Source organism: Gorilla gorilla, chromosome 11 (genome assembly GCF_029281585.2).
Source record: "Gorilla gorilla gorilla isolate KB3781 chromosome 11, NHGRI_mGorGor1-v2.1_pri, whole genome shotgun sequence".
Classification (NCBI taxonomy): Eukaryota; Metazoa; Chordata; class Mammalia; order Primates; family Hominidae; genus Gorilla; species Gorilla gorilla.
Window position 1 is genome coordinate 22372370 of NC_073235.2, and position 12302 is coordinate 22384671.

Here is a 12302-nt window from a genome sequence, read left to right on the forward strand (position 1 = left end):
GTTAGGTGAACACCTGCTGAGTGCTCAGGGGGCGGGGGAGAATGGCAGCTTGGTGCTGGGGAAAGAACCCATGTTTGGAGCTGGCAGGGGTGGGATTGGTTCCCGGAGTTGGTGCCAGCTGTGTGGCTTTCAACAAGTCACTTAAGCTTTCTGAGTCTCAGTGTTTTTATTTGTCAAGAAACAAAATATAAACAAACCTGAGCAATTAAATGCACATGTAAGTACTCCTTGTGGTACTTGGCATGTGGCTAGTGGGTGATGGTCTCTCCCCATGCCCCCGCCATGTCCATAGATTTGAAGACTGATCAAGGCTACTTTGTTGAGTTAAAATGGGCATAGATGAAGCTTGGCTCTGGGTCAGGGCCAGGCTAGTGAACAACAATGGGCAGCCTCTGATGTTTCTGGCCTCTCGCCTCCACCCTTGTCCTGTCTCATCCTCTTGGCCACTGGCCTGCTAGTCCCCTGGGCAGGATGGGGGAAGAGACAAGCTGCTGAGTTGCTGGAGGGCAGGATGGCTTGGATTCAGCCTGCTGCCTTGCTGTGGACGCTGTGGCTCGGGCCCTCTGTGCAGCCCAGTGGCCGGAGGCTGGTTATCCATAAGCAGGAAATGGTGGAGGTGAGCTGAGCATGAGATGATGTCAGGAGGTGTGGGGCAGGAGGCTGGGCTCTGGGGAGGGCCTGCAGTGCTGGGGGGCACAGGCATTTAATCAACTGAATTCCCACTGTCCTCTCTCCAACTCCATTTATTACCTATTAAATAATTATCTCATTTGGAAAGTGTTTCTTAATGTAGGGCAGACTCTATCCCCGGGGCCATGGGTTTTGCAACGAGTTGTCTCCTGCGTGCGTGTTCCAGGCTCGGGCAGGACCGGAGCGTTCTTGCCCTGGCTGTGCCTCTGCCTGAACCAGGCTTTCCGGAGGCACGGTAAAGCGGGTGCCCCCTCCCCTCGACCTGGCTAATAGCCTCATTACAAGGGTTTTCTTAAGCAGTATTCTGTCTTCTAAAGGAGACTGCCTGGGGCTGGGCTTCTGAAGTTACTTGCTATTTTCTGGGACTCTGCCTTGGGATCTCCAAAACGTCTGAAAATGTCAGGGATGGGAGAGGCCTTTGTCATTTTTACAGGTGAGGCCACTCAGGCCCTGAGATCACACATTGAATTGATGGCAAAAGCAGAAGCCTAGGCCTCCCGCCTGCAAATGCAGAGCTTGCTCTGCTTCATCTCCTTTTGTCTTGGAATGTCATTGGAGCTTAAGGGTGGCCCCTTCCCCTCTTGAAGGAAGGGCTGTTTCCTGAAACAAGAGCAGGGAAGCTGTGTTGAGTGAATGCAGCTCTGCCTCACAACCGCCCTACAGATACTCCCTCCTTTTTTTTTTTTTTTTTTTTTTTTTGACAGAGTCTCGCTCTGTCACCAGGCTGGAGTACAGTGGTGCAATCTTGGCTCACTGCAACCTCTGCCTCCCGGGTTCAAGCGATTCTCCTGCTTCAGCCTCCGGAGTAGCTGGGACTACAGGAGCACACCACCGTACCCAGCTAATTTTTGTATTTTTAGTAGAGATGGGGTTTCACCATGTTGGCCACGATGGTCTCCATCTCTTGGCCTCAGGTGATCCGCTCACCTTGGCCTCCTAAAGTGTGGGGATTACAGGCGTGAGCCACCGGGCCCGGCCTTTTTTTTTTTTTTTTTTTTGAGATGGAGTTTTGCTCTTGTCACCCAGGCTGGAGCGCAATGGCGCAATCTCAGCTCACTGCAACCTCCGCCTCCTGGCCTCTTGGCCAGGCTGGTCTGGAACTCCTGACCTTAGACGATCTGCCCACCTCAGCCTCCCAAAGTGCTGGGATGACAGGCGTGAGCCACCATGCCCGGCCAATACTCCCTTTTTGGTTATTAATAAGTTATACAGACTTTCTAGAACACGTGCAAACAGTACTGAAGCACGTGTAGAAACACAAGCCTTGCCCCTCTGTCTGCTCCCCAGAGGTCACGGTGGTGGTCAGGCAGGTGCACGCCCTCCTCCTGGCTGTGGTGTGAGGGTGGATTGAAGGGGACCAAGGAGAGTGCACCGGAGTGCATCATTAAGGTCCTCTAGGCAAGAAGCAGAGGTAATGGACCGGGGTGGGCTTCAGATTTGTCTTCCAGTTTCAGGTGTTTAGAGTAAGGTCAAGCGGTCAGTACCACAGCGTGCCCTGAGGATGGCTTCGGTCAGTTCCAGTACCCCCAAGGAGTTGCATGAAGGTCTCACCTCATCCCATCACCTACCCTGGGCTTCTTCATCTGCAGGGTGGGGCTCACTGTCCTCAGGTCCTGAGATTCTCTCAGGCCACCAACACAGGCCCTGGGGCTGCCCATGATCAGGCCAGCTGTCAGCGTCCGTTGCAGAAGCTCAGAGGGCCCCCTGGGACTTGGCTCCCTTTCGAGATTCTGGGAGCAGACTACAGCAGCAGTCACTGACCCTGGAGTGGTCACGGGCCACTTTGAGGAGTTGGATAGCTTGAAGGATGAATGGCTGAGCTGCAGGGAGAGATCTGGGGAGGGCATTTCAGGCAACGGTTCTGGTGGGTCAAAAGATGCAGGAGGGACCTGGGTGTAGCCCGTTTGCCTGCAAGAAGGCCCTGTGTGGAAGAGGCAGGGTTCCTTATCAATCCTGGGCCTGGCCCATTGTTAACAGGGAGCCGTCTGGGACTCTAGAGCAGTGAGGGGGCAGCCCAGGTGCAAGACACATGGTGATGAGGAAGGAGCTAGGGTCAGACCCTGGCTCTGCCACTTGGTTTCCTGAGGCCCTGCATGGATTACCCCATTTCTAATATGGCCAGGGTTAATGTACCTGGCCCAAGGATTGTTGTGAAAATTAGAGATCCATTATAGCCAGCACACAGGAGTGTGCAATGGTGATGCAAATGATATAAATGATGATGAATGAGGCAGAAGCTGGACCACTCTGCCTTTAAAATCCTGAAGCCCTAGACGCCCACCCTAATCATGATAGCTGTCATTTATTATGCAATGACTGGGTGATGATTAGAGCCCATTTACTCTCTGCAAGAGAGTCTCTATCACCCATTTTACAGGTGAGGAACCCGAGTTTCCTGATGTCTCTGAGGCCATGTAGCCCATGAGTGACGGAGTGTGAATTCCATTCTGTGCTGTCTGTTCAGTGTGGTTCATATTCTACCAGACTCCAGCCCTGCCTGTGAAACTCCATATGTAGTGGGTGCTGAAGTGAATATAAAATAGCAAGTGTGCCCCATGAGAGAAGCTGAGCAGGCCCCTGCAGGCTTCCTGGAGGCATCTCCTGTAGTATGGCCCTTGGATGGGCCTGCTGCCCATGTGATTCAGCTCCAGGTGGAGCCTGGGAGGGGTCCCAGTCCTGGGCCTGTGGCTGGAGTCGCCCACGCTATAGTCATCCAGCCTCCTGTCAAGACCTTTTGCTCACTCAACTTGCTTTTTAAAACAAAAAAGCATCCAAGTGGTTCAGTCTCCAAGCCTGGGCTGTTCTTGGGCCCTCTTGAGAATTTGGACACAGGGGTTTGCAGATTGCCACAGCAGGGATTAACCCTCCACGGCCTGTGGCATTCTCCCAGCTCGCTGACCCTGGGGGAACCGGGGCCTGCTGAGCTGAGCCCTTTGTTAATGCAGACGAAAAAGGCATTAACCTGCCGGTCCTGAGGCTGTCCACTGCAGAAATGTGACTTCCCTGCCTGCACGTTAAGTGCTAATATGCTCACTAGCTGGCCTGTCCACCCCACAGACTCATTACCGCTTGACCACAGAGGAATTGCAGAGCCAGGCAGGGGTTGTGTCTGCAGGCTCTGGCAGCTCGGCAGATTTCAATGAGATGATCGCTTGTCATTTTTTATTAATGAGCGAGTGCCTGATTCATTATACATCTGAGGGGTGAACCACCCCAGATGGGGAGGAGGAACACGGAGATGTGCAGGCACCACAGAAGGGGTGACGTGGCCCGTGTGTGAGTCTTTTCTTCCTCTTTCTTCCTGCAAGAAACAAGTAAGAAAAGCTTTCCCGCTTTGGCAGGCAAGGCTTGGGTGACAGGCTATGTAATGGTGAAGGGGAGGCGGCCCCATGGCAAAGGGAAGTTACCGCATAGAGGGCAGATGTCTATGCAGGAGGGCTTCCAAGGAGACCTGGAATGAATGTGGGGTGAGCCCTGGCCCAAAGGCATTTGCTAAATGTTTGTGGAATAAACAAATGCCTACACAGGAAATGCCTCCTAACATAAGGATGCAGTTCGCCCACCCCTCCGCCAGGCTCCTGCTGTGTGCCAGGCATTGCACAAGGTACTGGGGACACAGCAGGCCTTGCTGTCTGGGGGCTCCAGGGACTCCTGGGTTATGTCTGCCCTGCCACTAAGGTATCTGTGTGACTTCAGGCATCCCTGTTTCCTTATCTGTAAAACATGCTGAGCTGTGCCTGACCCCATCTCTCTGTCTTCTGTGGGGTGGATTGGCAAGAGCTGTGGGAGCCAGAAGCCCTTGTGGGTCCATCGTGAGCACTTAGTGTGTAGGTGGGCCGGTGAGGGTGCTGAGCTGGGCAGGCGGGGGGCCAAGCCTGGGCCTTCTCAGATCTTTGAGGAAATGCACAATATCTTATTCATTATCGCTTCACTGGTGCCCGTGCAGGGCGGGCACTCCGAGGTTCCGGGTGAGCGAGTGTGGGGTTGGCAATATAGCCAAAGTGGAAGGCTGGCCCCGGCTCAGAGCGGGGCTCCTCCCGCCTAAGAGGACAGCCTGCTCAGACCTCCAGCTAATAGGGCTGGTGGCAAATTGTACTTTGTGTCCATTGGTAGCATGAGATTGTAGCTCGCATCTCTTTCCCTCCCTGGCTCCCCAGTCGGAGGGAGCTTCCAGAGGCAGTGGAGCAGCTGGGGATCAGCTCTGCCCCTTGCCAGCTGCAAAAACTCAAGTCTTGGGTTTTCATCCATGTTAACAACATCTGCTTCATAGGCCTGCAAGGTGACCAGAGCGCCTGGAAGGGGCTATTGCTGTGGTTGAGCCATTGGAGGACTCAGCTTAGACAACTCACAACTTGGACTTATTCAAGACCAATGAGAGGACAACATGCCTGCTGATGGACTAACAGGAGTTTCTGGGAGACCCTGGAAGCATGAAGCCCACAAGTTCCCCAGAGAGGAGCAATTGCAGGCATTTCTCCAGCAGCCGACCACTGCCCCTCAGGACCCTTGCATGCCTTGGCTCCGGCCAGTGCGCGTGTTGCCCCTGGTCAAGGGCTGCCTGACCCACTCAGTGCTTGCCTCTTCCTGACCTCGATCTCCACCCCACACCTGTGATTGCACAACCCCAGGGCTGTAGAATCCACCACAGGCCGTCTCTCCTGCTATGATGAGAGCCTGCCTTGCTTCAAGCACTAGGACTCCACGTGAAGAACACACAGTTCTTTATTCTGTTTTAATCAGATGCTTAATGATTTTCAGTCTACTTAATTACTAGTATTGTATTTTTTAAATAGAGGTTTTAACTGCATCTATGTAGTATCTTAGCCACAATGTGGGTTATCATCTGGGTATTTGTGGGCTAACATGGAAAGCTACTCATATTATGTTACATTATTTTTTATGGGAAAATGCATTTAAGTTCCAAATCATTGATTTATAATATGTCGACCTTTGAGAACACAGCTCATTTGTAAGTGGGAATAGCCTGTATTCAGAACAAAATAAAGGGTCTGATATGTCCTGGGAACAGCACAGATAAGCTGAGTCACAGGAGGGCGAGGCCGCAGCAGCCCTTCCAGGAAGCCTTTTGCTTGGAGGAGGAGTTGATGGGGCTGAGGCGTCAATGTGAACAGGAGAGAGGGTGGCGTCTGCTGTGTCTGCTGTGTCTGCGGGCATATTAGGGTCAATGGAAAGGCCAGTTTGGCAGCAAAATGACTTGTGTGTGGAGGGCGGCTGGAGAAGTAGACAAATTCCCAAGGGCAGTCACTGGACTTAGAGGTTACCTACTGGGCTTTGGTGGAGCCAGGGAAAGTTCTGGGTGTGGAGAGTCCTGTTGGCAGCCTGCAGGAGGAGGCTCTGTGAGGGCCCATGTGGGGACACTGGTAGGATGCCATCGTCTTCCTGCGGGGCCGGCACACACAGACGGGAGGGGCTGCTTCCAGGAAAGGTAGTTCTGGGAGACACTGTCCCCCGGGACAAGAGCACACAGGCTGGTCTTGACTGTAGTTTTGTTGCCTGGCTGTGTCCGTTTCCCACCTGCTGTTTTTTACATGGGTTGCCCAGGGCCAAGGCAGCTCCAGCTGATCCCTTCTCCAGCCTCTGCCCCTGCAAGTCCTGCTCTGTGCAGAGCCCATGTGTCTCGTTGGCTGAAGGTAGGGGTCGAATGGGGATTGGAGTGGGCTTGCCAGAGGCACTCCCACCCTCTTTTTTTTTTTTGAGACGGAGTCTCGCTCTGTCTGTCGCCCAGGCTGGAGTTCAGTGGCAGGATCTCGGCTCACTGCAAGCTCCGCCTCCAGGTTCACACCATTCTCCTGCCTCAGCCTCCCAAGTAGCTGAAACTACAGGTGCCCGCCACCACACCCAGCTAATTTTTTTGTATTTTTAGCCAGGATGGTCTCGATCTCTTGACCTCGTAATCCACCCACGTTGGCCTCCCAAAGTGCTGGGATTACGGGCGTGAGTCACTGCACCCGGCCCCACCCTCTCTTACCTGAGCAGGGCTTTGGATCTCTGTGGGGCACTTGTATGTCATGGAAGGGCATTTCTTCAAACCCCTCCTCTAAGCCTGGCTGAAGAGAACCAGCTCAGAATCATCACTGCCTATGGAAGGCCTGGCCCAGGCTGCAGACACCTTGGGAAGGAGTCTCTCTGGAGATGGCCGTGGGGTCCAGAGAGCAGCCCTTTCTGTGGGGCGTTCACTGTTGGGGTCCAACCAGTTCTCTTCCAACTCGGTAATGCCTCATTTCTGAGCCTGAACATTGCCCCAGGGAAGCTGAGGGGAAGGGCTGGTGATGGTGCCCTGGGATTCTGCCCGAGGCCTCACTCACTTCCATCTATGGGTAGTATCGAGGCTGGGGAGCCCGAGCCGTGAGGGCTGACTAAACGTGGCTCGAGTGTCTGAGCGCTTGCCTGTGTCAATGCAGCCCTTCGCGGTTCCAGAGCAGCCACTGCATGGAGGGGAGCCTCATTGATGAGCTCACTGCATGCAAACAGTAGCTGGGCCAGGTCCTACTGTCTGCATAGACGCCCTGCCCCCCATGTAACACAGTTGCCACCCGACTACTGTCAGAAGGATCAGGATTCTGAACTTAAGGAGTTCTGTCCTCGCCACTAGGAGGGAAGGGGTCCTTCTGGCAAGGGTCCCATCAGGAAAGAGTTGGAGGCTCCGTTCCACCAGCCTCCAGCATGGTCTAGTTCTCCCCCGAGGCTGAGGAAAAGTTTGGTTCCCTTCCCTTGTTTTCTTTTTGTGGCCTTTGCGGTGCCCTTGGAGGCAGTACCACCCAAGAAGGGGGTCTGCTTTTCAGTTTTGCTGACCCGGGAGCATTGGGGTTGAGCTTTTTGTGTAAGTGACCGGGACAAACCTCTGATCCCTTTGCAACCCCATGGCCCTATAGAAGTGTCGCTGAAGCAGCGTCTGGTTTGACCATCTTCTCCCCATCCCTGCCATCCCAGGAAACCACCTGACTCATCTCAAGGGCTGCTGTATGCCGTGGGGAGGGTATATGCGGTGCTCAGATAGTGCCAGCCAACGCCTGCTCATGCAGCCCCTCTGCATTCAAGGCTTTGCCATGCGTCCCACTCCGGGTACCCCAGGCAGGCCGGGCTCTCTCTCTGGACCTGGCACCCCCCCTGTTCAAGAGAGGGAAGAGCAGGCCATTTCCAGCCCAACACCCTGTGCCTAGGGGCAGCACTGCCCAGACTCAGAGTGGGGATGCAGTTGGTGTTTATGGGACTCACTCTTGCTCCCCATGCTGAAAGATGTCCACAGTTCCTTCAAGATTCAAGGAAGGCCCATGCAGGCCTGAGCTGATTTCTTGGCTTAAGATGGGGTCCCATAGCCCCCCGCCTCCTGCATAAGAAACATGTCTTACTCTAGAGGCCTCAGCCTGTGCTCCTGCAGGAATGTAGCAGAGGGTGTTGGGGATAGGGTAGGGCTGGAGCTTGGCCACAGTCAGAGGGTCTCGGGTAGGGACATGGAGTCTGAGCCTCTGACAGGGAGAGCTACGGGACAGGTCAGGGCAAGGGAAGCGGGTGGCCGACTCTGGAATGCCCCCCTCCTGGTCAGGGCCCTTCCTCCCATCCTGTCCTGGGATTAATGTCAAATGTCTTGTACTTAATGGTAATCCCATTGCTTAAGGTAAGATCTCCCTTTTGGGGACAGAAGAGCTGTTTTTCATATTCTTGATGCCTTGAGATCAGATGCAAAAGAAGGTATAGAATGTCATTGGGGTGACAAAGAGTGATGATGACAATAGCAATGACCCCTCCCCACCCCATTATGTCTCCTGCCATCCCCCACCCCCATTAGCAGAAAATGCAGCATCCTTGCACATGGCACCTGGCAGACAGGGCGGGTGGTGAGTGGCTGAGTGGAATCAGCAGTCCTGGCAGCCCTCACCAGCGGGTCCGTGAGCTTTGGAGGTGCTGAGGTTCCAATCTTCTGTTTGATTGGAACTCCTTGTCCCAAAGTACTTTTCATGTGTCCACTCCCTGTGGAAGGGAAAAGAGGGTGGGGGTGATTTTCCACAGCTTGATTCAAAAGACTGAAACTCGATGAGTGACATTTCAGGCTGGCTGGGGATGTGGGTTCAGATCCCCCCATGACCCCTGTGTGTGAGGAGCCACCTTCACCTGCACTGCCCGCAGGGACTCCACTTCCTGGCTCTGTGGCTCTCAGTGCCCTCAGGGAACTGCAGGGAGCCGGCTCAGAAGGTGCACAGTGGCCTGGGGGCCAGTCATGTCTTTCACAGCCTTGTGCGCCTTGGACAAGTCTCCCTCCCTTCCCGGGCCTCAATTTCCCCTTCTTACCCAGTGGGCTGCCTAGTCCACAGGGCCCCTAAGATCCCACCCAGCTTCCTCTTCCTCTTGGGGCCACAGAGTCAGGAGTTGGAGGCACCATGACCCCCAAGTTCCAGACCCTGGAGGGCAGCCGCTGCCCCTGGAAGGCATGCAGACGTCAGCTTCTCCCAGGAGGCGGAATTCATGCGGGCCCTAGTCTGAGAAAGGCACCCGCAGGGTGGACAGCACGCTGCCCGCCAGCAGTGTGGCTGGATCCCCGAGTCCAGCCAGCCTTTCCGTTAGCCAGCCAGCCAGCGAGCGCTCCTAAACCCTGGCCGCCGCCGGTTATAAATGATTCATGCAGCCCCGCCTCCCTCGGCGGCCACTTGATGTTCCCTGCGCTCCAGCCCGGCGGTCCACCGCCTCTCCTGCCGCTGGGCAGTGCCGCCGCTGGGCAGTGCCCTCCCCGCACCGCCGCCCCTCTGGGTGCTGCGTCCCTCCGCCCTCCCCGCACGCTGGGTAAGTTGAAGGAGGACGGCAGCTTTTCCTGAGACGCTCCGTGGAAAGGAGTGCTGATGAGGCCGCTCTCGTGTGTGAAGGCCTGGCCTGCAGCGCCCTTCTCCCACGTCCCTTCCCCTTGTCTGCTGCGCTCCAAGTTTGAAGCCAGCAAGCATAAGTAGGCGCCAAGGCAGGGAGGCTGTGCTGGGCCTCAGGCGGGGGGAGCTGGAGGGAAGGAGGGAGGGAGGATGGGGCAGGAAAGAAAGGAACTGGGTGGACACAGCCGGAGGGGAGGAGAGAGAGGGAATGTGGGGAGGCATGGAGGCACTGCCGAGAAAATGGAGCAAGAAAGTTAGGCAGCTCCTGCGTGGACCCAGGCGAGCGTGCCAGGGACTGGGGGCTCTGGAAGATTCACACTGTCAGCCGTAGGCGTTCTTTCCTGCCCCCCAGCCTCCCGCAACGGATGTACTCCGAGCCCTTCGAACTCTCGGGGTACCAGTGAGAACTCTGAACTGAGAGTTTCTTCTGAGATCCGGCAAAGCCGAGCTTCTGAGAGCTCAGTCTTCGCCACTTCAATTCCCCGCGGTTTGAGCTGCAAGGAGGACTCCAGACAAGAAGCTTTATTGTCTGCGAGTCCCAGCTCACGGTTACTTAGAAAAACGTGTGTGTTAAAACAGCTTCCCGGGGGACCATGCTGTTTTCGCGTGAGGAATGAATTTGGGGAAAGTTAAGTATAGGAGAGAAGGAAACAAAATCATATTGAACAGGAATGTTCTAGAGGCTTGGCAAAATCTAGAAGACCCTTTATTTCATCGTCTTTTTTCTTTGCAACATCTATCGAATCTTTCTTCTTTTGACTTCCTAAAGGGCTTTACGCAGCCCTGCCTTCTGGGCCCCAGAGGTCCTAAAAGTGGGAGGACTTTTTCCAGTGGGAGGTGATGCTGCCCCTAAGGCCTTGCAGGGAAGGAACAGGCAGGGGCAACTGGCCCCCTCCCTCCTGGGGACACTTGCATTTTCCCTTTGCCATTCAGAAACAAAGTTAGGTAAGGAGGTGAGAACTTCCTGGGAGCTGCCTTTTGGGAAATGGTGATTGTGACCTCAAATCATGTCAGAGTGTGACTTGCTAGAAGAGAAATGGTCGAGAGAAGAGGGGGCGAGTGACTGGAACCCTCAGGTAACAGGTAGGGATGCAGCAGCAGTGTCCTGGAAAGACCCTTCTGTGCATTTTGTGGGGAGACTTTCCAGGTCAAGGCAAGGAGAACGTGTGGCATCTTCTGAGAGGGAAAGAGGAGCTCAAGGAAGAGGGGAAAGGTCATTGCCCTTGGACCTTGCAGGAAGCAAGGTGCAGGGGCGGGCACATGGTATTGGAGGTCATGAGATTTGGGATCCTCTCAGTGCACTGGGAAGGACATGACCAGGTGGTCATGTGGGGACATGGCTCTAGCTGCTATCTGGAGACAGGACTGGGCCAAGAGTTCTCTATTCTGTTCCATTGGTCTATGTGCCTGTTTTTGTACCAATGCTGTTTTGGCAGGGAGGTCACAGAGGAGACCATTTCTGGGCCTGGAATTCATGAGAGTGGCCTGGCCCGAGTGGGGACAGGGAGGGGAGAGAAGCAACCTGGGGCACACTTCCCTAGCCAGTCCCATGTTTGTGAGACCTGGGAGGGCTGTGGTCAGGGGGCTGGGCCCTGGGGCAACAGTGCCTTTGCATTTGAACACAAAGTGCCACTTGGTATAATGGGCACAGCTCAGTCTTGGCTGTTCTTGAGTTTTAAACAAGTCATGATCCCCACCTTCCAAACAATTTAGTTTTTTTTCCCCTAGCTAGCCCCATCACAGACTTTTGAAGCATGAAATGAATTTTGCTGACCCTCACCAATAGGATCCTTTCCCTAGATAATGGATTTTATGAAATGGCTATAATCCTCCTAGGTAATGAGCAAAAGCTACACTCTCCACTTGGGTCCAGCATTCCTCTTCCTGATTTATGATAGATTGGTTAAAATAGTAAACTGATAGCAGTTGCAAAATCATCATCAATCACCAGGCAGTGTCGCTTAAACTACAGAAAGGTTTCCAGAAGTGAGATGCTGGAAGCCAGAGAGAGAACAATTTGGCAATACCAAAGGCATAAAGCACCAATGAAATCAAATCTCTGTGTTTGTATTCTGAAGACAGAGGAGTAGAGTGGCTCAGGGTACTAAGGAAGGAAGGAAATGCAAGCAAACCCATTCCCCAAGGTCAAAGGACACCCCCTCCTGGGCTCCAGGCTGCAGGGGGCCCTGCAGGGGGACCTTCAGTCCAGGGAGTTCTTCAGGGGGACTGTCCAGAGGGCTCTGCAGGGTGCTGCAGAGCTCTCACCAGTAGGTTTAGTGTTCTGTTTCTCTTTCTAGACAGTTTTGGAAAGTTTTCCAATTTCTAACATGTATAAATATGTTGGGCTAATATACAGTAATGGCTTTTAAAGCAAAGTTTTTCAAAAGTATAAGAGGATTGAAGTGCAAAGCTATCAAGGCCATGCCCAGGTCTCACCCGTGCTCCCTCACCCCCTTGCCCCTTCGTCCAGACACCTGGCCTGCCACACCTAGCCCAGGACAGAACTTTTCTTTCCTCCTGTACGCTGAGCTGTCAGACCATGAGTGTTCATCATGGGCTGATGTGATAGTTGATGCTGGAGAAACTAATGTTTTAGGGACCAAAACAAGGTCTGCAGCAGTGTTTCCATGGAACTGCCTTAGTCTGGATGAGTAACCTCATGGCTGTAGATTACTTGCATCATCAGTTTAGGAGAAAACATTCTCCTCCATTGGACGAATAGATGAATGAGTGGTGAGA

General features: G+C 54.0%; 1 protein-coding gene across 5 annotated transcripts in view; it reads left to right on the plus strand.

Annotated features, from left to right (window-relative positions):
• GLI2 (GLI family zinc finger 2) overlaps positions 1-12302 on the plus strand; it is a 257069-nt gene that overhangs the window by 122606 nt on the left and 122161 nt on the right. Inside the window, exon 1 of one of the 5 annotated variants that reach the window (XM_063694725.1) lies at positions 1419-9486. The exons of 3 other annotated variants lie outside the window; for them this stretch is intronic. In XM_063694725.1, the coding sequence (XP_063550795.1) occupies positions 9087-9486 (400 nt within the window). In that variant the 5' untranslated portion in view covers positions 1419-9086. Of the gene's footprint in view, positions 1-1418; positions 9487-12302 lie in introns of those variants that run through there. One more of the 5 variants, XM_055380531.2, reaches the window with a different exon arrangement.